Below are 24,028 nucleotides of genomic sequence, written 5' to 3' on the forward strand. Positions count from 1 at the left end.
TTGCAGCTTAATCTACTGTATATACTAGAAAAAGGTCACCATCACTGTCAAAATCATTGTCAAAGTTCTCCCCAACCTTCTTTGTCCTCTATGGCTGATCTGCAGCTGGACCAAAGCATTTTCCACTGCAGTTGAGGTAAGCGAGTGAAACTGGTAGTCACTGTGGCATAAATATGAAGCACTGTTGTGACAAGGGTCACTGCGTAGGTTTTGGAGCCAAATAATCTTCCAGATTGCTACAGGTCTATGTTTGTGTCCTTTTGAAGAAAATGGTGATCTGGCATCCTCCTTAACTTTTTTTTTTTTTTTTAAGTCTCTTTTTCTATAGTATTAAGTGATTTCTTGTTGGAGTAGTCTTGCCTTTCTCTGGAAGAGGAATGCTAGAGATTATGCTCTGTGGTGCTGAGCCTTTCTGTTTTTCTTTCCTTTCCTCTTGTTGGGAAAGACATTCCTTCTGTTGTGGTTCCCTGGTTGGGCTGATGCTATGACATTATGTCCTCTGTCTGCCTCTTGCTAGACTAGTCTCTCTGCATTCCAGTACGTTTAGTCTGGTGCATGTATACAGTATTAACTGACTGTAAATCATCCATTAAAGCCACATGACATGCAAAAAACCAAACCCATAGGTCTGGGGATGGTAGTCTGAGCCTAGCAAATCTGTTTCTTTCCCATTCACTGTGAGTCCCAGCCCTGATCCCTTTTCCTCCAAACATAACAAATTCTTTATTTCTTTACCATCTGGCATTTTTATCCTTCCTTTTCCCAGTGTGAGCTCTCTCCATGACTATGAAATGTACACTCTCACAAGCAGACTTTTTTTGAGGCTTATGAAGCTGTTTAATGTTGCTTGTGGGTGTTTTCTGGAGAGGTCTGGACTGCTGGGATTAATGTCTTTATGCCATCTATACTTCCTCACTTGCTGGTCATTTCCAGCAGTTTCCTGGAACCAAAGTAGTTACTACAGAAAGCACAGAGAGAGCCGAGTTGCAGTGCATCACGTCTGAAGAGTATTTAGTAGTCACACTCTCTTGGGAATATGCAAATGAGACTTATGGGTCTTGACCTGTGTTTTTTGATGATAGCAAAATTCACTGTAAATGAACTCTGCATCTCTTATTCAGGCTTTCATTTATTTTGGCTACAGGATGCAATTAATTTGTGCAATTTCAAACAAATGAATGCAATCATGTATGCTATAAATGGCAAATATTTTAGCCCACTGTTTTGGTTAGAGCAGCTGTTCTTCACAGTAGCATGGAGTGTTGTGTTCAGTTCACGTGCAGCGCAGTGTAACATGCTTGCGTCCTGTCTAGCCATGAACATGCTGCGTGCTTCCATGGGTGGCATCTTCTGTTCCCGTTTGGTGTGCAACTTATGTGTACGCTCCGATTGAATCACCCCACACACTCTCTGCATCCCTTTGCAACACCATTGAAAGCATATAGCTAATTCTCGTCCTCTTTTGCAGCGCTACAGTCTCCTATAGAGTACCAACGCAAAGAAAGTAGCTCAGCAGTGCTGAGGCCCCAGACCGGTAGGGTCCCTCAGCCCAACAGCAGACCCTATTCTTCTGTTCCAGTAGGGTCTGAGAAGCCTTTGAAGGCTACAAGCCGTAACCCATCTCTCCCACCCCTGAAGATATCTACCTCCAACGGCAGCACAGGGTATGAACACTCACAGCCCGGAGACAAGTATGAACAAAGCAAGGTACTGAGCTCATCTGATAAAGCATGATCTCATAGCCCATTTCTTATACCATAGACAATCTGTGAAGTTAGCTTTAATTATCAGCTAACCAGGTCAACAGGGATCAACATACTGAAGCAATGGTGTAAAATGTGATTTGGGATTAAACAGAGACTGTGAAAGCTCAGGCATCCAGATGGGTGGCACTTCAGCTGGGAAATGGAGGCAGAGCCTGACCCTGGAGGCTGGAGCACTGATCCCAGAGTTTTTCAGGACTCTGTGTTTGCAGACCTGGTGAACTGAATATCCATTTGCAGTACTGGCAGCAGCAATATTCAGGCTTCTCTAATATCCATTAACCACCCATTCCTGAAGAGGTCTACTCTGACAGCATAGAAGAGTTTAGACCTTTTCCCACATAACAGCTCGCAGGGTGCCAGTTGAAGGATATAATTTGGGTGCATGTGCCCTGCACACAAACCACCAGAGTCAGTAACCAGCAGTGTTTGGACCCTGCTGCTGGCTGTGGTTGACCAAAGCCACTTTCCAATATGACCTATATTTAAGATCATGAGATGTGTGAGTGTTCATTTGGCTTCTAACATTGAGCCTTCATTGGTCTTTCCCCCATTTGGCTCAGAGCAGATCGTTCATCTGTAAAACCACACAAATGAGAACGTGGCTGGGGCACCGTCGCTAGCAGCTGTGAAATCTAATATGAAATAGGAGGCTGGTTTGTATCAGATTACTGCTGCCTTTCAGAACCTTAAAATCCCTTTCTACCAATGTGAACTTTAAGTGTTCTGTATCTTTTTCCCTGGTACAGTTAGGCTGGAAATGAACTAGTGGGATTGCTGCTGGAAAAGGCAGGTTCCTCAGCACCGCCTGCTCACCGGTTTCTGTTGTGTCCGTTTTCACAGACTGATTTGGGAGGGTGCAATGGGACCTCTTCCATGGTCGTGATTAAAGATTACTATGCACTGAAGGAGGATGAGATCTGTGTGAATCAAGGAGAGGTGGTTCAGATCCTTGCTATCAACCAGCAGAACATGTTCCTGGTGTACCAGCCTGCAAATGACCACTCTCCAGCCGCTGAAGGATGGATCCCCGGCAATATCTTGGCTCCCCTCACTAAATCCACTACAGATAATAGCGACGGAAGCATCAAGTAAGTGCCATGTTGGCTTCGCTGGGAGCACTGTGTGGATTTTTTGAGGAAAAAATAAATAAATAAATAAACAAACCCAAATGGTAGGGAATTCCTGCTGATTTTTATCTACAGTGCCATTGGAACAAGCTGAGTGGTCAATCCGCAGCGTCGGGCAGCCATGGTGGATAGCTTGGGTTTTGCTTATTTTCACTTTGTGGGGTTTTGTTTATCCTTTGGAGAGAAATAAAACCATAGATGGTTAAAGATATGTTTTACGTTACACCATTTTACACCAACATGGACCTGCTTGGACTGGACTTATATTTATGTTGTATTAAGTTACTAATCTATATATTGGTTATAACAGCATCTAGCAAAAAAAAAAAAAAAACCCACAAAAAATCCAGGCCCCGTGTTGGACTGAGGTTTGCTTCTCAAGGAGGAGAGATTTTGTTGTCTATGGCAATTTCCTTGTACAGCTTGTATCTTTTTTTTATTTTGGTTTGGTTTGGTTTTTTTTTCTGTTCGCAGTAACTTTTGTAATATATTTTTTGGTTTGCAAGACCCCCATCCAAGTACATTCCTGTATAAAGTATTTTGCACTATTTAAGAAAAAAAGGAAAAAGAAACAAACTCATATTGATGAAGTCAGGTTGTGCAATATAATGGATAGTCGCAATGTTCATCATTGTACCTGTAATGTAACTAATTTTAAATGTACTATTTTAAATATGTAAAATAAATTTTCACCATGAGCATGTTTTAATGAGGTAAAAGAACTAGTTTGACCCTTTTTTTGGTTTTGTTTTGGTTTGGTTTTTTTTGTTTATAACATTTTGTTGCTTATTTAACAAATGTGTGGATATATATTTTTCTTTTCTGATTTTTAGAAATTTGTCAGTCTGAAATGACTAATGCAAGAAAGTGTTTTTTTGGTATTAAATACAGAAGGTACAACCCTCTTTTCAGTAATACCTGTTGATTTCTTTTAACATCTAAAATGACTAGATGGTAATGCCTGATGTATGCTACAAATTGTGTTACCTTACATGAGTACCTCAAGGCACAGAATTGAACACGAGGAAAGATTTTGTGACAGATTCACTAAAAACAATAATTTGATCTTTGCTGCAGTTTGTTAGGAGAAATGACGACTTTACCTGTCAGTCAGTAAGGAATGCTACTATGAATTGCACGTCTCTTGCACATCTGCCACAGCCATTCCCGCGTTCCTCTCTAACCACAGTATGCAACCACGTGCCCTTAGATTCATCCACGGCACCAGGCTCCTGGTGAAGATTCCGATTTTGTGGCAGCTGTACAGTCAAATTCAGAGTCCAATTATGTAGTCGGATGAGTTGTGCTCAGGAAGGCATAACAAAATGGAAAGACACATGCGTCACCCCTCTCTCTTTCTCACTGCAGTGAGATTTAAAATCTTAAATCATGTTTTCAGACTCAAACAGCTAAAACAACTCTGAAACCAAAAAGAGGCTTGAATAATAGAAGTCCTATGGGTAAAAAATGACCTGGAGCTGGTGTTACCTTTAGCCCTGTCTAGTCTGCCAGATCGTATTGACTAATTAGTATAAGTAATAAAACTGTTTCTTCTGTTGACAAATACTGTACACAAAATATGTGGTCTATCCAGTAGTGTTGGCACCATGTATTATTCACTGATAGGTCAGGGAGTCCATCAGCCACGTCCTTGACTCTTACCATATCTTAAAGGAAAATGTAACAGTCCTGAAGTGGTGGATAACTTCTGCTCTGCACATCTAATTTGGACCTCCTCCAGAAACGCCCAAGTATCAGACAGCATTCACTGTCTGGCTGAGATGTGCAGGGTGCTTTGGTGCTCCTTGTGCTCGAACATGACTGGCCGTGCCAGCTGTTTGCAGTGGAGACACTAATCCTCATTGCAAAACAGTCGATATGACCCACTTCAATCTTTTGTCAGTGGCAGCCAGCTGTTGGGAGGCTGTTAGATTACTTTTTTAAAATTTGAGCTATTGTACAACTCCCATCAGGTGCTGAAGTATAGCCAAAAACCACTTAGGAATCAGACGCAGTGTTCATGGGGGAGCGTCGGCTGTGTGGGGCATCCTTGGAGTCCTACCTTGCTAACATACTGCGTTTTATTGGCATCGCAGGTGATCGTTGGATTACATGCAACTTGCTTTGTAAAATGTATCAAGGTACTGTAGACATGACATGTGCCAACCATTGGGCTTAAACATGCAAATCAAATTTGCATGACTTAAAGGTGGGCAGATGCTTTGAACCTGGATCCCAGCTCATCACACTGCTGTTTTGAGAGCTTTCTGCTTGGACAACATACCCCTTCCCAAATACCCCCCTAACCTGTCCCCTATTTAAACCAAATGAAATCCATATTAAGAACTCTTTTGTTTTTTCTTAATTTTTTATGTCTGCTTTGATGTGCAATTTCTGTTGTCAACACAGCATTGCTCTTACAAAGGGTGACATGGTCTATTTTTTTTTTCCAAGAGTAAGGTCATAGGAACAGTAATGAGGGGTGAAAAATGTACTGGAAATCCTGCCTGCTGTGGTGCTGGCCAAAAACCATGAACTGACTGATGTCCTCTCTAACCGGATTGGCAAAATCAAATGGGAAATTCTTGGTCTTGAGAGGCACAGCATTCTAGGAAATCACTTATCTCTTGGAAAGTTAATGATGTAGCTCCTATTTGTTGAGCTATTCATGTTCTGAGCAACATGTAGGGAGCAACACCTTGAATTTCTTAAATTTTTTTAATTTGCTTTACTGAGTAATCTCTTAAGACTGTTCTCCTGTATTTACATTTGTTTCAGTGCTTTTAACCAACAAGACTGAGGGCTGAATTGACCTTTTAACTGTAGCAAAAATAAAATCAATTTCTATTTGTGGCAATGCAAGACGAAGTCCCTGAAACCAGATGACCAAGTTCTAGTTGCCTGCTTCCATCATGGGCATTTTTTCCGTGCTCCATGCATTTAAACAGCAAGTGTGGCACAACATCTGCTTCGCAGAACTGTTTGGTTTGGTTTTTAACTTCAACTCTCATTGCTCAGATTGAGATAGGCATATTGCCAGTGGCTTTCACCTTCTAGGGAATTGCAGTAATCGCAAATGTGGATGCTGGTTCCCCTTTCCAAATCCTTCCTTCCTGCTATGATTTGCCATTTGATTGCTGCGTTTTTTGGTACAACAGGAAGTCATGTTCATGGCATACCCTGCGCATGAGAAAGCGGGCGGAAAAGGAGAGCAGTGGCAAAAATGAAGCCAATGGGCCACGTAAATCCAAGGATATTCTGGGGAACAAAGTCTCTGTTAAAGTGAGTAAGGCCATCTGAAAGCTGTGTGCTGCTCTCCTGCTTCCCATCCTTTTCACCCCCTATAGCATCCTCTCCTGTGAGAGGGAGGGGGCGGTGATTTTGGGTTGGTTTTTTGTTTTTTTGTTGGTTTTTTTTTTCCACTTCAGTTATCTTTTTTTTTTTTCTTTTTTTTTTTTGTAGTATCCATTTTAGCAGGATTTTTGCATGCAAGATAAAATGCAGCCTTTGTTTTTTGTTTTCTTTTTTGTGGCATCCCACACACAAGTAAGTAATCTTCATTAAAAAAACAACTATGTATATGGTTAAATAACTGTTCTTAAAATTGGGACAATAGTGATTTACTGACCTCTGACCTAGCCCAATCTGCGGCTCCATCAGAGCAGCTGCAGTGGTGAGAAAGCCACTGGGTGAACCAATGGCCTTGCTGAAGTTGATGAGTTTTCTTTAAGCCAGCATTTCACCACATCTTAAGATAAGGGGTTCTCAACCTTGAGATGCTTAAGAGTTTTGGTCTGGGGAGATGGTCTCAATGACCTTTTTCTTTCCATTTTATCAGACAGGGCAGAGATGCTGACTCTGTCTTGCCAGGAGAGGGTCTTGTGTGTGTGTGTGTGTCTGTGTCTGTGTGTCTGTGTCTGTCTCTCTCTCTCTGAGATCTCCCAGTATGGAAAAGGTTGAGAACTGTGGGGTTAAGCTCCATCTTCTGCTCTGGGTGCCTGACCACTGTGCTCCAATTCAGAGGATCCATCCCTATAAACCGACCATGAGGCCTGCTCAGGACTAATCTGGGGCTTTCCCTCCCAACAGAGGCAAGAAAACACTTGTGATTTTGACACAACCAAAGCCCAGCCTTGATTCAGGAAAGCACTTAGCATGTCCTTTGGATCCACCCCTCTCCAGGAGAGCCCATGATTAAGTGTTTTCCTTTGCGGAGGCTTTCCGTCTTGTGAGCCTAGTGAAATAGCCATGGCATGTGCAAAGGGAGGAACCCTGCCACTGCAACCCGGCCGTCCCTCGCACCCACTGCCCAGCCAGCCGGCAGCCCTGCAGTCAGCCGGGGAGGGTCTGGGCCCGAGGGAAGCGGTTGCTCCAGCATGGTGGCCACAGTTCTTCCTCCTGTTGCTTCCTCTCTGGTTTTACGACCTGAACGACTCGCAGAATCACGGCTTCTTCTTTGGCAAAAGCATGTCTTTGCCTTTGCTTCCCTTGTTCTGTTTGTCGGTTTGGGTTTTGTTTGGGTTTTTAAGAGCATTTTCTGTAGTGTTACCCATTTCCATGCTGCTCACAATTCCTGTGCTGCTCTGCCCTGTCTAACCAATCTCTCTTCTAATTTCTTGTTCTCTTTCTTCCTCTTCATGCTGCCAAACAAGGAGACAAACAGCTCAGAGGAATCAGAGTGTGATGACCTTGACCCCAATACTAGCATGGAGGTAGAGACAATCATCCTTGTGATTTTTTATTTTTTTTTTCCAAGAACATGTGCCTGTTTTGAAAAGCCTTTGCTGAAAGGGGAGCTGGTGGGTCTGTATCACTCGTGGACATATGTGCCAATTAAGTGTGACTCACACAAAGTGCCAATTCTGGTTTTGCCAAGCGTTGAACTGGAGTTTGGGCTGCCTTTGTGGTGGGAGCAGTGGAGGAAGCTGAGGAACAAGCTCCTGCTGAGCTGGAGGCTCACATAGCCACCCTCAATTGCTGTTTCCCACCTGGGACCTCATTCAATGAAACAATAATGCATGCATGTCAACTGCCCATAAATGTAGCAGCTTTCTATATTAAAAACACCCCTTGCCCTGGCAATACATGCTGAGCTGCTAGTCAAACTTGTGTTATAAATCACCGGAGCAAATGTTGTTGCGCCACAACTAGTGCTTTAAATTATCTAGAGGATCAGAAAAGATAAAGTTTCTTTTTTCTCCTAGCAGAGTGGGAAACTGCATTTCTGTAAAGGTACTGAAGAAGAATGGTAAAACTGGTTGCGTGCACGTACCCGTATCACAGACAAGGCTGATGCAGATAGAGGGACCTAAGTTACAATCCATTACACTACTCTTTTTCCAGTGTGAAGCCACCGGTTCTAGTGGAGTGACCGAGACATGCCTTGTTGAGAGAGCCCGAAAGAGCTTAAAATCATAAAGAGTTATATATCTGGTTCTCCTCAGTTAATATCTTGCAGGACCCATTTTTTCTGTGTATAGTGACCAAGCATTTGTATACATTGTACCAAGGCTGAAAGACCTTCCTACCGAAACAGGCAAAGACAAGGTTCAGAGAGACATACGTGATTTTGTAGGGATGATGGGGCAGGTCATTGGAGAACAGGGATATCTGTGTCCTAGGAGATATCCAAGATGCTGTTAGCCAGGCTGCACTATAAACATCCTGCAAAAGAAAGCTGATCTTCTTCCTGGAGGGAATAAATAGTGGGAGAAGTGTATTGAGATGCAGCACCTCAGCTATTAACCTGAAGGCTCTCTTTTATTTTAATTGTGTTGGTGCACAGAAACACATCTTTGAGAAGGGAACGTGTACTAAAGGAAAGTTTTTGACCCAGCTGACATCCTGGAGTTTGAATAGTTCTTACCACTAAAGCTGCATTACTCTCAGGAGTGTGTTTGCATTTTCAAAGAGCATTTTGCCAGTCACAGGTAACAACTAGAAGTATACGTATTTGTTACAAGGCAGTGCCCAGTTATTGCACGTAAGTCTGTGTAAGCTTTAGATCACTGAAAATTGCCCTGTGGAGTAAAAGGTGGCTGAGATACAGATGTATGGTACAGAGCTGGGTGAGAATTGCCATTCTTTTTTCAGAGGATTTCTGTGTTTTGAGTTTGCTCAATAGGAGGAAAACCAGATGTTTCAAAATTGTCAGTGGAAGGTATCTGAGTCCTTACGCTGTCAGCATTTCTAGTTAGTTATAGCATACTCTACGTGGGTCTTTTTATTTGATTTGGGTTTTTTACCATGGTACAGTCTACAGTTCTTGCCTGCCTCTCTGAAGTTTAGGAGATAAGAGCCTTTTTGGTTAAACCAAAAGACACTGATGTGAAGTCTTAGCTATGGTATGAATCTGCTGTTGGGGGAGTAACTGTGTGCCTGGTATGTGACTTGATTTACTCTCAGAAATGCCATGCTGCATCTCCCAGGTCACTTACTGGAGGTGACAGTGTCCGTGCACTGCAGTCCTGAGGAGCCACAAGGTTCCTCATGGCTTGGAAAGCTCAAGTCTGCTTCTCAGCAAAACTCTTTGGGGCTGAGCAAATGTTTAAAATGGCAGAGCAAGAGAAAACCAGAGTGCAGTTGTGGGGGTGACTTACTAAGGTCAGACTGCCCTGCAAGGAGCAGCATGGCCCTCACTTTGTGCTGGTTTTAGTACATCTGCAGCCTGGAGTGAGTGTGGTCAGCTCGTTGGTCCAGCTAAGAAATATTGGGGGGGGGGGGGTTGCCGATACCCCCAAAAAACTAAACAAAATCATCCAGAGGGAGCAGAGCAAGGGCAGGCTCAGAAAATGCTCATGAAGCCCTAGAAGAGGCCATGGGGAAGTCTAGTCTGTAAAGGTCTGGGGTATGCACTACTGGAAGCCACAGTTGTTCTCCCTTTCCCTTCATTATGAGTGCTTTTGATGGTCCTTTTCAAACGTGTTATGAGAAATGAACTTTATTAAGGCCTTGGGAGCTGAAGTCTTTTCTCATTAAAACAGAGGCAAGGCAAGCTACTTCCACCACCAGAGCCTGGTCCAGGGCTTCATCGGTCTTTTAGGCTTTGTGTTCTAAGCTTCAATAATTGTTCAACAGCTGTGCTACCTCTCCATCCCAACCTGTGTGTGCAGTGAAAATCAGCATCTCACCTGGTTTTCCTTTCCTTACTCTGCATGGTACGTCCCAGCAGAGCCGCTGGCAAGCTCCCAGGGGAGCTGGAGACAGTGTGACTGGCTGCCGGAGGAGGGGGAAGACCTTGTCCTCACACCTGGCTCAGCTCATGATGGATTTTATAGACGCTGGGCGTTCTGGTAGGAGAGCTGTGTCCTGGCCATCACCATTCAGAGGTGCATGAGGCCCTACCTGTGTCATTAAGGTGGAGTTGTCTATAGCTATTATTACAGCCAGGTAATAACAGGGCAAGTCACCTGGCTTCTCTTATAGGACTGTCACCCCTGACGTCCTTCTTCCTCCCGTCGTGCATGAGAACGTGCACCCAGTGCTGGAATAGAGAGCAGTCTCTAAATGCAAAGCAGACATACTAATTACTTGGAAATGTCGGTGCAATTTACCTCCAGCCTACTCAGTGCGCAAGAAGTTGGTAAGCTGGTCGTAGTATCCATGAAGTCCCACAGCTATTGTCATCTTTCAGATCTAGCTTTGCTTGCTATTTATAAAATACCACATATCTCTCTTCAGCAGATTCCAGATTTCTGAAGCACTTTGCCTTTGTTTCAAGGGGAAGGATAGACAGAAAGAAATTTGGAGAACATACATAGGGAGAGCAGAAAAGTGGAATTCTGGGTGACTGTTTAAAAGAGCTGAAATGTCATTACTGTGTTTTTGCCCACACAGGGTCACGCTGGCCCTGGAGAACTTTCCATTCATTGTTACTTTGATAGAAATAGTATCTCTTGGTGGCTGCTTCTTTTCTCTTTGTTTATTAATACGTAATGAAAGTGCATAGGGATGGAAATGAAATTTGGGGTCTTTTTCCCTAGTTTTCTGCTTTGTGCTGTTGTTTCACAAAACAGAAGGTGCAAACTCACTTGTTAGGCACAAGGAGCAGGTACTTAAGGAACATGTGTAGCCACGTGAGGGATAGGAGTAACCTATATTTAAGAAAGATCAGAGACTCCCTTTCCACATGTCTGTAGCTAATTGCACAGGGACAGGCAACTCCACTTCTGGGAAGAAGGTGTATGCCCTTGTGAATCAGTAAATATCATCCACACCCAAGTCTGGGGTCCTGGACAATGACACAACTAATTGTCCTACAATTCTGTGTCGTAATGTCTCATGGGGTTTCGATATTGCTGAAAGGGTCATAAGTCAACTGTGCAGATCCCATTGGGCTACCTCTCGTCTAAGTGAATGTCCTTCCAGCAGTCAGAAGACCTGACTGAGCTAAACCTCACTAAATTCAGAGCAGCTCTTCCAGGCTTTGGGGTGGACCTCACGTGTAGGGATCTGACATAGCTCCAGATGTCTTGTTTTGCACAGCGCGACTCCGACTGCAGTGCATTACAAGTAATCCTGAACAACACACAACTGTCAACGAGCGTCTAATGTTTGTTCCAGTTTCTTAGCTGTGCAAAGGAGAGATGAAATCCAGGCCCACCCCAAGCCAGTGGAAGTGCCATCATTAGATTAATGAGCTGGGCTATTGCCAAGGTACGTAAGTTGGGCTTCGTAATCTATTTTTTTCAGTTATGACATTTTAGCATGTTAAGAACTACTCAGAGACACTTAAGGCAAGATAAGCACTAGGAAACATCCTGTAGGGAAAAACATTTTGTTAGCACCCTCACAGTCCAAGTGGTTGAGTAAGTAATGGTTTGGTGGATACAGCGTTGGCTCCAAGTCAACGCTCAGCTCGGGCCAAGAGTTCCCAAGTGCTTTAGGCAAATGCCTTCACCCCCTGCCTCAAATTGTCCATCTCCAGAGCAGATCTAAAATACTCTCTTGGTGAGATCTTGCACAATACTGTTAAGAAAGCCTTTCCTGGCCTGTTATCACAGTATGAACAAGTACCATCCTGAGAACCTCCTGTGTTTCCCTGGGGTGGCCTCCATGGGTGACACCGCTGCCCTGCTGCCCTGAGTGGCCAGGGATTGCTGAGACTGACCAGCAAGGTGGCTCATCAGGTGTGACATAGCCTGAGCTGGCAGCGCAGGCACGGTGGTTTAGCTTTTGGAAAAGAAAGAAGTGACCTACTTCATCTGCAGGGAGGGGGTAGAGTGCTAGAACGCAGTGCCTGGCGTACCAGAGACATGCCACAGCTACAGCCCTTGAAGTACACCAGCCGTTAGGGCCTCGCAGCAAGAGCATGATGAGGGCAAGAGGACTTCTGCTTTGCATGGGTGCTTGTACAACAGTCAGCGTCCCTTGTGGCTTCTCCATCAGTCTCAGAGGCAGCTGAGCCCATCCATGCTGGGTGCCAGAAGGCATCCCCCATCCCCACCAAAAGGCTGATGCCGTGGGACATTTCATCAGATACCATTCTCCTATTTTAAATTCTATTTTCCTTTTGGTAACATCTATCCATGTGTAGTGGGATCCTTATTTGCTCCTTTTATCAAGAAATTTCTCTTGCTAATTTGTTTCTTTTGGGGGGGAGGGGAGGCTGGTGACACTGTGAGCTTGTCCCCCCAAAAGTCTCAAAGTAAAAGTTGACCTAGTCAGAGACAGATTGGTAGATCTTTTCCTACAAGTTACAGTTGGCTTAATTCCTCTGTAACTCATTTCATTTTTTTTCTGAGAATCATTGGGGGGGGGGGGGGGGGGGGGTGAGTGAGGGAGCAAGGAACATGCTGCTGACTCTGCTACCAGCATGTGCAAATGCGTCAATATTTTATTTTAACTCAGTGAACAAGAAGTGCCATTTAGTGTTTACAAAACGCTGAGCTGCTTGTCTTGGAGTAAACATGCCCTCTACTGTTTAGATAAAGCATGGATCTTATTACAGAGGGCTTGGTTTGCAGCCTAGTCTTATGCTTTGGGGGAAAAAATATTCTCGCTCCTGTTTTTGATGCATTCCCTTAAAATGGGACTGAAATGTGGCATTGGAAAAATCTGGGCATCTGCTGGGCCCTTCTGTGCATTGCATGTGTCTGGGCTGGGATCAAGTGCCCTCCAGGGAGATGGGTTAGGCATGGCGAGGACATCTCTGCAACGGAGAAGCAAACCCTGGCCAAGGTGAGAAGCCCTCACAGACGGCCGAGCTGCACTTGCAGAGTGTTTCAGGACCAGTTGGCATTGCAGAATGGTTTCTCACTCCCTCCAAGATACAGCATGTGTGCATATATGCAAGATAAGCTCTTGCTAAGAATTAGGGTGGTTGGAGTCACTTTGCAAGTGGACTTTGCTGCTACTGCTGCAGATGCCTTTCTATCTTTAAAACATGAGTGTAACAAACCAGGAAAAAAGTGGGCCAGTACTGCAGAATATCAAGCTGCTGGAGGCAGCAGCTCTGCTGCTTTTCTAAAGCCTGACTGTTAACCCTAAGTTATGCTTAAGTCACTTAGATCCCTGCAGGTCCCCAAAGGCACGCCTCGTGCCTTTTTTGGTTTGAGCCCTGAAACAGCCCAGGCTGGAGGAGGGAGAAGCAAGATCTATTTCTGGCTTTTTTTATTGAATAACCCTGACCCATCCTCCCATTTCTTTATCTCACCCCCCCTCCCTCCAGCTCCCTGTCTTTGTCTGGTCAGAGTTAGACCCACATCACTTGAGCAGAGGCCATTTCATGGTCTGCCTTTGTCACCTTGTGTGGGGTTTCCATTTTCAGCCATCCCTGTATGGGAAAACAGAAACAGAAACTCTCCTGGCTGTGGAAGGAGCGTTACAAGTTTTCACCAACCCTGGACCGGGCTACAGGTATTTCATCCAATGGAAAAAATAAATCTATCTCATTTCAGATAAATTTATGTTCCTAGAAAAAAGAGCCAGCTGTGTTTCTTACCTGAAGAGCGGCTGCATTGCCAACTGAGTTGCATCCCTCAGGGTTTGTGTTTGCCTGGTGTGGACTGACACTGAAGATGGTGTGAGAAGTTTTTGCGTTGGGTAGTTCCATCCCCATGAGTTTATTCGCTCACAGGCCAGACTGGCAGATGCAGTGGTGCAGGTGGTGTTTGCTGGGATTTCTTCAGGGAGCCCTTGTCAGCCTGAGACCCCAGGCTGCCTTCCCCCGCTCATGGCTGCCGTGGCCGGGGATGCTTGGCTGAGGGCTGGGCTGTGAGATCCTCGCTCAAACGGCTACGGCCCGAGTGGGGTTTCAGGGCTGAGTAAAACTCCACAAAAGCCACATAACCAGCAGGGTTTTCTTCCACCCCGTAATCTCGAAGCAGTGCGGAGCGTTCCCTGAGGGAGTGATGTACAGAAACCAGGACTCCTGCATCACCCCCGCAAACACCACCGCTGCCCTTTGGCTTGTGTGGGAGCTCCCTAGGGCGAGCAGCGCCTTTAAAAAGGGCAAAAACATGCCAGAGAATGTGGTCTTTCACCTCTTTTTCTCTGAGGGAGAAGTCCCTTGGATTTGGAGCCCACTGCATTGCCCATGCGAGCATCTCTGGCAGCATCGTGTGCCGCGGGTGCAGGATGCTGGCCCCCGAGCCTCGGTGGCTGCAGGGGAGCTGCACCCCCATGCCCGTAATCCCCATTTCAGTGCACAGCCCACCAGCAGCCCGCCCCAGGTCCCTCGCTGGCAAGGATTTCTGCTCTTAAGAGCAACATGGCCTAGCTTTCGTCTCTCTGTAAAAGCCCCAAGAAAGAGGAAGATAATTGGGAAGAGTTACTTGCATGGATTTTGACAGCTTTTCCAGCTTTTTTTGCACACACCATCATTTTCAAGAGGCTCTGGAAGGTGCTCGGAAAGTCCGTCCATAAGGGAAACCAGCCACGGCACCGGCAGGAGGCTGTGCTGACAAGCAGTATACGAGCTCCCGTCCTCCGAGGCAGCGGGGCCACGCTCTGGAGCCCTCCTCTCCACCCACGGGGATTAAAAATCTATTTGGCAAATGAAGAAATCATCTTCAAAGGTCTTGCACTAAATCTAGAAGGACTCTGTGGAGTCTGTTATCGCCTGCTATCCACCCATAGCCTTGAAACCCAGCCAGCCTGCAGAGAGAGGCAGCAAACCCCCAGGGCCTGGGAGCGGACCTGGGAGCCAGCAGAGCTGGCTTCTGGCCGCAGATCTGTCTGTGAACCTTTGCTTTCCTATTTCTGCCCCTCTCACCCCGTCATTTGACCCCCTCCAAAGTAGACCAAATCCCATTGCCTAATTAAGTGATGTGTTAAATCACTTTGGTAGCACTTAAATATTCTCGTGCAAACAGGATTTTATTTTTGTCCAAGCTTACAGCAGGAAAAAGCTGCGACATGGCTGTGGGGGTGTTGTTAGGTAACATTTTATTAATTAACAGATGAAGTTTTAGCAAAGGAAATGTAAATTTTACCCATAGACTCTTCCAATATTATCTAGGAGTGGTAATTTTCTTTCTGATATTCCCATGGTGAGGCAAGGGGAAAAAAAACATTGGTAAGGCAATTATTATAAATGATTGTGCCTTGGAAGTCATTAGAAATGTAGCATTATTTATTTATAGATATATCAGTTACAGTCATTATTGTAGCTACATCTTCTAATGAATCCTTTAGAATTATAAAATTAATATAAAGTGTTAGGAGCGTTTCGTTCTCCTGATCTCTAATCCTACAAGGATGGAAATCAGTGAATAATAAGGGAATTTAGTGCATGCTGCAGGGAAGGAAGGGGAGAGCTTTGGAGGATAGATGTGTATTCTAGTTAAGCCAAAAACTACAAAAACGAAGATGTATGTGCAAATGAGCTGATGCCTGGGGTTACTCAGCTGATAAGTAGATGGTCTCACTGCGTGAAAAGTGGTGAGCAATAGTTATCCACAGAACAGCTTTTTCTTCCTTTGCTGTGTTGTGTGAGCGATGCAACTTAATCGCTAAGATCCATTTCTCCTTTTCCACATGCACAGGTGGGAGAGAAGGGGATCCAGCAGGTCATATGTGGGTCCCAGACCCTGCGGAGCAGCAATCACTGCCTCTGAGCCCCTCACCCTCTCAGAGGCTCCTGGGGTGGCTGGCCAGATGTCCCCGTCGGTGCCCAGCTGCACCCTTCAGATGGGGCTTTGTGCTTCCCAAGCAAAACCAGGGCCAAGAGGTGCTGCCAGGAGGAGGAAGACCTGACACGGCCTGGCTGGCTCTCTCACCCGCTCAGGCTCCTGCCTGCCAAGCCTTGCTGTGCCATCCCATTGCAGGGGTGGCACGCTCTCCTTTCCTGCACCCTCCTCACCGCAGAGGTGCCCCCAACATGGCTTTAAAAAATAAGAAGTCCTAATTATAGTCATAGCACTCAAAGAGTCCTCTCCAGGGATGTAGGCAGAGGTTGACTCCTTCCAGGCTGCTGGGAATTAAACATTTGAAATCTCAGCGTCTTGAGAGCATGTAAGAGTGCAAACCATCACACTTTTGCCCACCAGGTGCAGACCTTTAGCACTGTCTGACTACATGGTAGGGACTGAAACCTGCTTTGCCCACAGGCAGCAGCTCCTACTCGTTTCTCAAGTGCAGAGCATAAAGCATTGGCATTGACCAGTTGCTTCAGCCAGTACTGTGAACGTTGTGTTCTCTGTCGATGTGTCCCGAAGGATCAAATTCTACCTATTGCTAGGACAAAGGATAGTCTCTGTCTCAGATGGTGAGGAATTTGTTGATGTAAGGTATGTTTCTATGGGGAAAAAATTAACCTTTGTGAGTGGTGAGACCATGTTATGCCTGGTTCCTTTGGGCTTTCTGGTGGTAATAGGGGAAAGCAGAACCTGAGGTCTCAGTGCTGGTACCAGAGGTTTGCCTGGGACTATGAAGAAGGGCTATGAAACCAAAATGAACCTGAATATGCTCAAGTGTCTCCTTGAATGGCACCCTGAGCTATTCACCTTGGAAAACTACTTATAAAATCAAAATATAAATATACATCTTGAAGATGTATCTATGTTATTTTGAAGGGTTATTGCTTCTGCTTCATGGCCTCATTTCTGAGCCTCCGCAAAAAACTTCCATCAGCTTTGGCAGGCCATGAATTAGGTTACTGCTTCATTGGCATCTTCCAAAATAGCTCTGAAATAGATAGTAACAAAGATATTTAAGGCGAGATAAACCACACTGGTGTTTATGGTGTTTGATGTCAAATTATTAGTTTGAATTTGGATAACAAGGCCTTATGAGGTGATTAAAACAGTTAATGAGGCTAAAACCTCTATACTATTGTACACCACTATGTAGTTAGGATTGATGCTGCATGTAAGAACTTAGTGGCGTTGTCTTTGCTTTTCCCAACTTTGCTTCCAGGGTTACATGAGGTAATTGTCATATATTGGCCACAGAGATACAGTAGCTTTTCAAGTCTTTGCTAACTTGATCAATTAACTAGTTAGAAAAAATAACTCTCAGTTATCCAAACCTAGTTTCAAGTTGAAAATTTTCCAGCAGTCCAATGAAATGAGTGAAATTCTACTCATTGTGATAGGCCGAGTTGTTGCGGGACTGGTACTTGCCAGTAGACAAAAAGACGACAGTATTTCTTGTTTAGTGCTTTACCTTTTTTTCCTGAAGCTGAGCAGAAGTTAAAAGACGTCTCCCCAAAGCCGGTTTAGTGGCCAGAGTGCTGGTGAGATGTCCCAGGTGCATGGTGACTGCAGGTGCTGTGTGACGTGGGTCTGGAGCCAGGCACAGAGAGGCACAAACCACCTCCGAGAAGAAGAGTTAATGGCTTGAGCATTATCACCCAAGCAAAGAGAAAGCACATCCACCCTCCTCAGCCTTAGTGTTGTGCCTGTTACCTGTCATGCTTTATCGGAGTTCAAGAAACTGTAGCTTTCATTTACCTTCCCAGCTGTGCATGGGCTTGTTCTGTTATCACTAGAGTTTGCTGCGTGCCCTGGTTGTTAGAGGTTGCTTATAGCCACTAGTCAGTGCTTCTGCGGTTCTGGTCAGGTTCACCACGGTACCTTGTGAAACCAGACGTCTCTTTGTCACTGTCCAGAAAAATAAATGCTTTTATTTCTTTGTATTTTACAGATAATCAACCCCAATTTCATTCAAGAAGGTGAGTTAAGGACAGCTGTGCACTGACTGGCATGGAGGGGCAAGTCAGCAGCTGTGATTTACTCCAGTGCAACAGCATGCTTTGCACCCACCAGCATTTACAGCAAAGGCAGCTCTCCACTGCTCGGTCCCCAGGGAAAGCAGTCTTCCTGCTGGCTGCTCGGCTCAGACAGCCTGGGGCCACAGGCAAGGCTGAAGCCCCCAAATCTGCCTTCACAAAGTCTCACCCACCTGCCAGAGCACAGGGCTGGGGGTCGGACAGTCCCCACTACCTCCTTCCTTGAGCTGTCGACAGCTGGCTTTTACTGAAGGGGAAATTCTGGTAACATAATCCCAGGACCCCCACCTGTTTGGGACCCAGATCCCATAGTTGGTCCTGTAATGTATTCTTTAGACTCACATCGGGAACATCCTCACCTGCAGCTTAAAAGAAGGTGCCGTGTGTGTCCCCATGTTTTTTTCCAGTGGCTCCAGAGTTTCTTGTGCCATTAGTGGACATCACCTGCCTGCTTGGTGACACAGTGATGCTGCAGTGCAAAGTCTGTGGACGGCCCAAACCAACTATAACCTGGAAAGGACCAGATCAAAACATTCTTGACAATGACAACAGCACAGCCACTTACACGGTGTCATCTTGGTAAGGTCCTGCCTGTGGATCCCAACATAGCTGGTCATGATGGTCATGTTGCCCTCAAATATGGTACCAGCCAGGCTACAAGGCTCATTAGAAATACAGTTAATCAGGTCTGACATGGTGTATCAGCACATCGCTGCACCACATGTCAGCTAGAAAGGGTCAAACTTTGGGGTTCAGGTAGCTCTATCATTTCCAAAGCTGACATGGGGTATATCCACAAAGCGTGTTGCTGGCAGACGTGAGCTTGCTCCTATTGACCTCCTAAGCCAGGTGCAAGCCAGAAGCCAGAATGTTTCCAACATATTAGTTTGGCTAATATTGCCTCTGTGTTGCTGGGGCTTCTCTGCTTGAGTTTGATGCCGTGCTCGCTTTTGGCAGGAACAGGAGTTGAGCAGAGCAAGCCCTCACTGGCTTGCAATACCCATATCATTGGGCATTTTCTCATCTCATGGGCAGAGGTGGTAACTCCTGCAGTTTTTCTGAGCCTTTCCTCAGCTGTTCCTAAAAGAGTCTACATGTGCTCCTGGGAAGGCTGCATCTGGCTTTGCTTGGACAGAAAGATGCTTGTTATGTTGTTCCCGGCCTGGCTAGCGGGGAGGAAAACCATCTTTACAACAAGCACTGGGAATATCCAAAAAGATCTGGAGTTGAATTCAGGTCAGGTAACAGCGTGCTGCTGGATGCTCATCTGCAGCTTATATAAACGATTTAGGCCAAACTGCAGTGGAAATCTCTGGGAGGTAATCTTTCATGTTAACTTTTCAGCACTTCTGGCTCAGGCTGAGATGAATCCAGGGACTACAAAGTCACTGAAAGCGGAAAATGAACGCTAAGAGAGAAGGGATTTTACATGTTCAATAAAAAAATTGCATCTGATCAAGAGCTTCCTTCAGAGACCATTGGCTTGTGCGGCCGCCCTAGAGCACCCAAAATTGTCTTTTTAGCCATTACTCAGTAGATTGCTAGTGCCTTATCTTTGGGCTCTGGCTGGGGTTGGGATAGGGGGATATTTCCTTACAGGGTCCTGTTTTCCATCACAGTCTTCTGCCTGTGCATTGGCTCCCTGTGCACTCTCGGCACTTGCATTGTCTTGTTACTTGTATTTGTTTTTCAGTGAAGACACTGCCTGCCAAGAACAGGCCCAGCAGATCAGTGGCTGTCTTACAAATCTTGCTGGCATGAGTGTCCTGATTGTGGGGGAAGGGGATATTTATGTCCTGTTTCAAACCAGCATAGTCAGACCAGCAAAAGCCATAGCGTCCAGGCAGTTATACCGGCAACCATGTCCTTCTGCAGTTTCTGATAAATTACGCATTCAAGAACTAGTCTACTTTTGCCATCAAGGGAATTTATTGTTGGCTCTAAGCTGGGTCTCCAGTGCAGCTAAAGCAGTTCCACAATCAAAATCCTTTAATTCAGGCCAACTCTTTTAAATTGTATATTGAAGACTGCAGTGTGCAAACCGAAGTGACTATGTACAGACCTGCTATAAATCCACTAGACTCCGTCGAGCTGTTTATTTTCTCAGATTGGCCCAAAGATTGAGTGTCTCTCATGAACTGGGCACTGGTGTTCTTTATCCCTAGCTGTTGTGAGATGTCCAGCCTTCCAACCAGGGGCCCAGCAGCCACATTAGATCAACAGCACATGCTCCAGGGGTCTGAAGCTCCTCAGAAATATCAGGCACCCTGCACTGTGTGACCACCTTCTACATCTGCGGGAAGCCCAATTTGTCTGGTGTGCATTGGACTTAACTGCAGAGGCAGCTCAGCATCTCCTGAGATAGGAAAGATGTGCCTGGGGAAATCTTTCCAGATATATGGAGCCTAAGCATCCAGCTCTGGACAGGCACAGTAAATGTTCAGCTCCTGGACTTTGCTTGCTGCTCGAGTAACCCTTCCCCATCTCCTCCGAGGCCACAGCAGACAAGTAGATTTGCCTGGCAGGCAATCTGGACCATTCTCCTCGAAGGTTTCATTAACAGCCTAATCCTGCCATATGGAGGGGTTGTACTTGGGTACCGAATTGCTGGGAGGATGTTCCTTCAAATGAGTTAACAGGATTTGTGTGCATGTGTGTTTGTAATGAGGACAGGAGCTGGTATAAAAAGCATTAGCAAGTGAAGCAGTACTTTGTAACTGGGGCTTCCTGCATCCACAGTGACTCCGGGGAGCTCACCTTGAAGATCTGCAACCTGATGCCTCAGGACAGTGGCATTTACACCTGTGTGGCAACCAATGAACACGGAACCGCATCAACCTCTGCAACCATCAAAGTTCAAGGTAGCGGCATCTGACCTTAACACCCAGGATTTCTCCTGTATGGGGTCCCTTGGTGGGGGCTTGGAGCACACAGGAATAGCCAGTGCAAAGGCAGCCAGATGTGGAGCTGTGCCAGGTGAATCAAGACATTAAAATCATACAACCGTTCCTCAGTCAAGACTCCCACTGATGGCTGAAGGCATCGCAGACTCTTTGCGCTTAATTGAGTCTTCTGATCATAAGCATCACATCTGGGAAATGAAAAGGCATTGGCACTGGTTCAGCTCCTGTATTCTGCTCACAGCGCTGCTTCCCAGGGGCTCAGTCAGGTCAGCCGGGGGAAGCTGAGTTCCCTCAGGCTACCGAGCCCCTGGGAGAATGATGTGCCGGCAGCCCGCAGGGAGCTCTGTGCTTTAGAGTCTGCCTGGAGCAGGGGGACCTGGGATCCAGTGACACCGATTTTCAGCCTCCCCTTCTCTGTGGGGGACAGAGGAGGTGAGAGTAAGATTTGGCCTAGGTGAACTGTTCTGCAGGGATTCAACTTGGAGCCATGTCTCCGAGCCTGAATTCTCAGCACTGTAATTAGTGGCCCATCTAATTGTCATGAATATGAAATGATAAGTTGATGCTCATGACCTTCAGCTCTGGGAAGGGATCTGTTAGCGTGAGAGATGAGAGGTGCCTGCTGCCTTGATGGGGATAGCACAGAGACAAATGTCTAACTGGTGACTTACAGATGCAGGAGTGTCACAAGCATTTAGAAGTAGATTTGTTTGGCCTCACAAACTGCCCTAGAGATATAATTTCCCCAATTTATCCAAGCAAGTTAGTGGCTGCACTAACTACTCCTGTGCTGAAGGGAGCCCTGAGCAAAGCACAGAAGAATTACTGGTCATTTGTCAATCTGCTGCCAAACATACCAAGCACCATACACACAGAAGCACTCTGAATGCCTGCCTTGTGTCGTTTTTGGACACTTCAATAGTAACTGCCTCCCTACCTCCAGAACCTCACGCACTGCTTGGTGAAGTCCATGGGAATATTTTTTTTCCTCAGTTCCATGGACTTTGCATCAGGTCTTGAGCTGGAGCAAAAATTAGCAGCAGAAAGTGGCAGGTAAAGAGGCTCTGCCTTTACAGCAGCTGAGCTCAGGCAGATCCTCTACACCCAAGGGGTGATTCTCCCGGCCAGTCTCACAGGGAGCTCTCTGGGGTGTCGCAGTCTAGCTGACCACCAGTTGTGAGCAAGAAGAAATTCCCCCTGTGCTGTAGTACTGTGAGACTATGTTGAGGCAGCGGGGCTTGCAAGCAGCACGGTTCTCTCCTAGCTGCTAGTATGGAAGTATCAGGCCCACGGTGGCAGGTGAACGGGACCATGACATTGCCTTTCCTCTGGTTGTGCTGGTAACCCAGTGTAAGCTAGAGTGCTCCCTCTGCAAGGCGCAGCTGCCCTGTAGTGACCTGATGTACCTGATACACCTGATCTTCAGAATAAAGCACTAGTGCTTGTTGATGTGGTGCTGGACTTGGTGCTTGTTTTCTCTTCCCAAGGTGTCCCAGCTGCCCCAAATCGCCCCATTGCTCAGGAGAGAAGCTGCACCTCTGTGATCCTACGCTGGCTACCCCCATCCAGTACAGGCAATTGCACCATTTCAGGCTACACTGTGGAGTACAGAGAAGAAGGTAAGTGGTTTGAGCTGTGCTCACTGGCTGGAAGAATGAGAACAAAGAAAGTCTCCTTTATGGCACAACAGGTCCCAAAAGCATCCTTGCCCACCACTGGGGTGCCACTAGCTGTTGCTCACAGATCCCAAAGTCTAAGGCCAAAAGAAGCCCTTCTATCATCCAGTCCAACTTCTCATATATTACAGACCTTTCTGTTTCCTCCAGTCACTTATGGCAAGTAAAGTGTGCTAAGCTAAAACATATCCATCAGTAAGGCATCGTTTCATCATTTGCATTCTACCACCATGGTATCCATCCTTTCTGGTGGATGTTTCCTGGGAATGCAAAAACAAAGCAGCCTCATCATTTTTTTGATCTGGATAGAGTTGCAGATCACTGCATACTTTTCAAGCTCAGCTCTGAAATCCATTTGTTCTTAAATCCAACCATCTTTTTCCCCTGAAGAATTAAACAGATATTAAATGCACTGTTTCCCCAATATGCACAGGCATGTGCTCTTGAAAAGGGCATTTGAAATGATTCAGATCTCTTTTTGCATTCTTCCTGCAAAGGTGTGAGGGTTCCTGGGCAGTAAACCTTGCCTTAGGTATGTGGCCTCTGTTTTTTCCCCTTTATCCTTCAAAAAATCCTACCTCATGTTAGTAAATGTGCAAACTTAATCACTCCATCATATTAATACCTTCTCTTAGCAAATACTCTGCCTCGACCCTCACTGTGCCATCAGTGTGACTGCCATTTTGTGAAAGAATAAAAGCTCTTCTATTAACAACAGCCACCAAAACAAACATCAAAAAAGCAGCAGTGTTTTCAGTTTTCAGTATTCCTCCCACTCCAAAGAAATCACTGACTCTTCCTTGTAAAACCAGCCTTGACCTTGTGAGACCTGACAATCAGAATTTGCCCACAACACACACAAAATGTATGGGTCATGGTAAATAATGTAAAGGTAAAAAGCCCTGAACTTACTAAAATAAGATAAAATTTTGTATATTTTTGAAAGAAATCATAGGCTGTGACAGGGCTCAGTGTCCCAGGGGTCCTTTTCTGTTCTGTGACCCTGTGCAGATGAATAGAGTATTGCTGCTTTGGATGCCACAGGTGAGGCAATGATTGGGTTTGTTTCTGTTAGGAGCAGAAACACACGACAGAGTCACACATTTCTTTTTGCTGCAATCCTGCCCATCTGCAAAAAGCCCATACTAAGCTTCAGAAAGCTGGTTCTCCTCCTGCAGCTCCACATCTTCTGAAGAAGACTTCATCTACAAAAGCGCTTGGATTGCACTGATGCCCTGTCTCAGCTTCATCTGGGACTCCCTTGTCCATATTTTTTTTTGCAGTATTTCTGCTAGCATTTCTCTCATAGCAGAGCTGTCATCAAATCAGCCCTCCGTTCCTGTCTTATCACGCTGCCCTGAGACATCGCTTGTAGCACACAGCC

At 45.7% G+C, this 24,028-nt stretch overlaps 1 protein-coding gene across 1 annotated transcript in view; it reads left to right on the forward strand.

The window, feature by feature from the left end:
• Positions 1-24,028, forward strand: part of LOC104832625 (kalirin-like) — an 81,094-nt gene that overhangs the window by 46,117 nt on the left and 10,949 nt on the right. Inside the window, exons 14-21 of the mRNA XM_010568893.1 lie at positions 1,469-1,707; positions 2,607-2,854; positions 6,052-6,175; positions 7,546-7,605; positions 17,981-18,008; positions 18,473-18,644; positions 20,805-20,926; positions 22,456-22,587. Coding sequence (XP_010567195.1) covers positions 1,469-1,707; positions 2,607-2,854; positions 6,052-6,175; positions 7,546-7,605; positions 17,981-18,008; positions 18,473-18,644; positions 20,805-20,926; positions 22,456-22,587 — 1,125 coding nt within the window. The remainder of the gene's footprint in view (positions 1-1,468; positions 1,708-2,606; positions 2,855-6,051; positions 6,176-7,545; positions 7,606-17,980; positions 18,009-18,472; positions 18,645-20,804; positions 20,927-22,455; positions 22,588-24,028) is intronic.

The sequence above is a fragment of the Haliaeetus leucocephalus genome, unplaced genomic scaffold, assembly GCF_000737465.1.
Source record: "Haliaeetus leucocephalus isolate CR32 unplaced genomic scaffold, Haliaeetus_leucocephalus-4.0 Scaffold1, whole genome shotgun sequence".
Lineage (NCBI taxonomy): Eukaryota > Metazoa > Chordata > Aves > Accipitriformes > Accipitridae > Haliaeetus > Haliaeetus leucocephalus.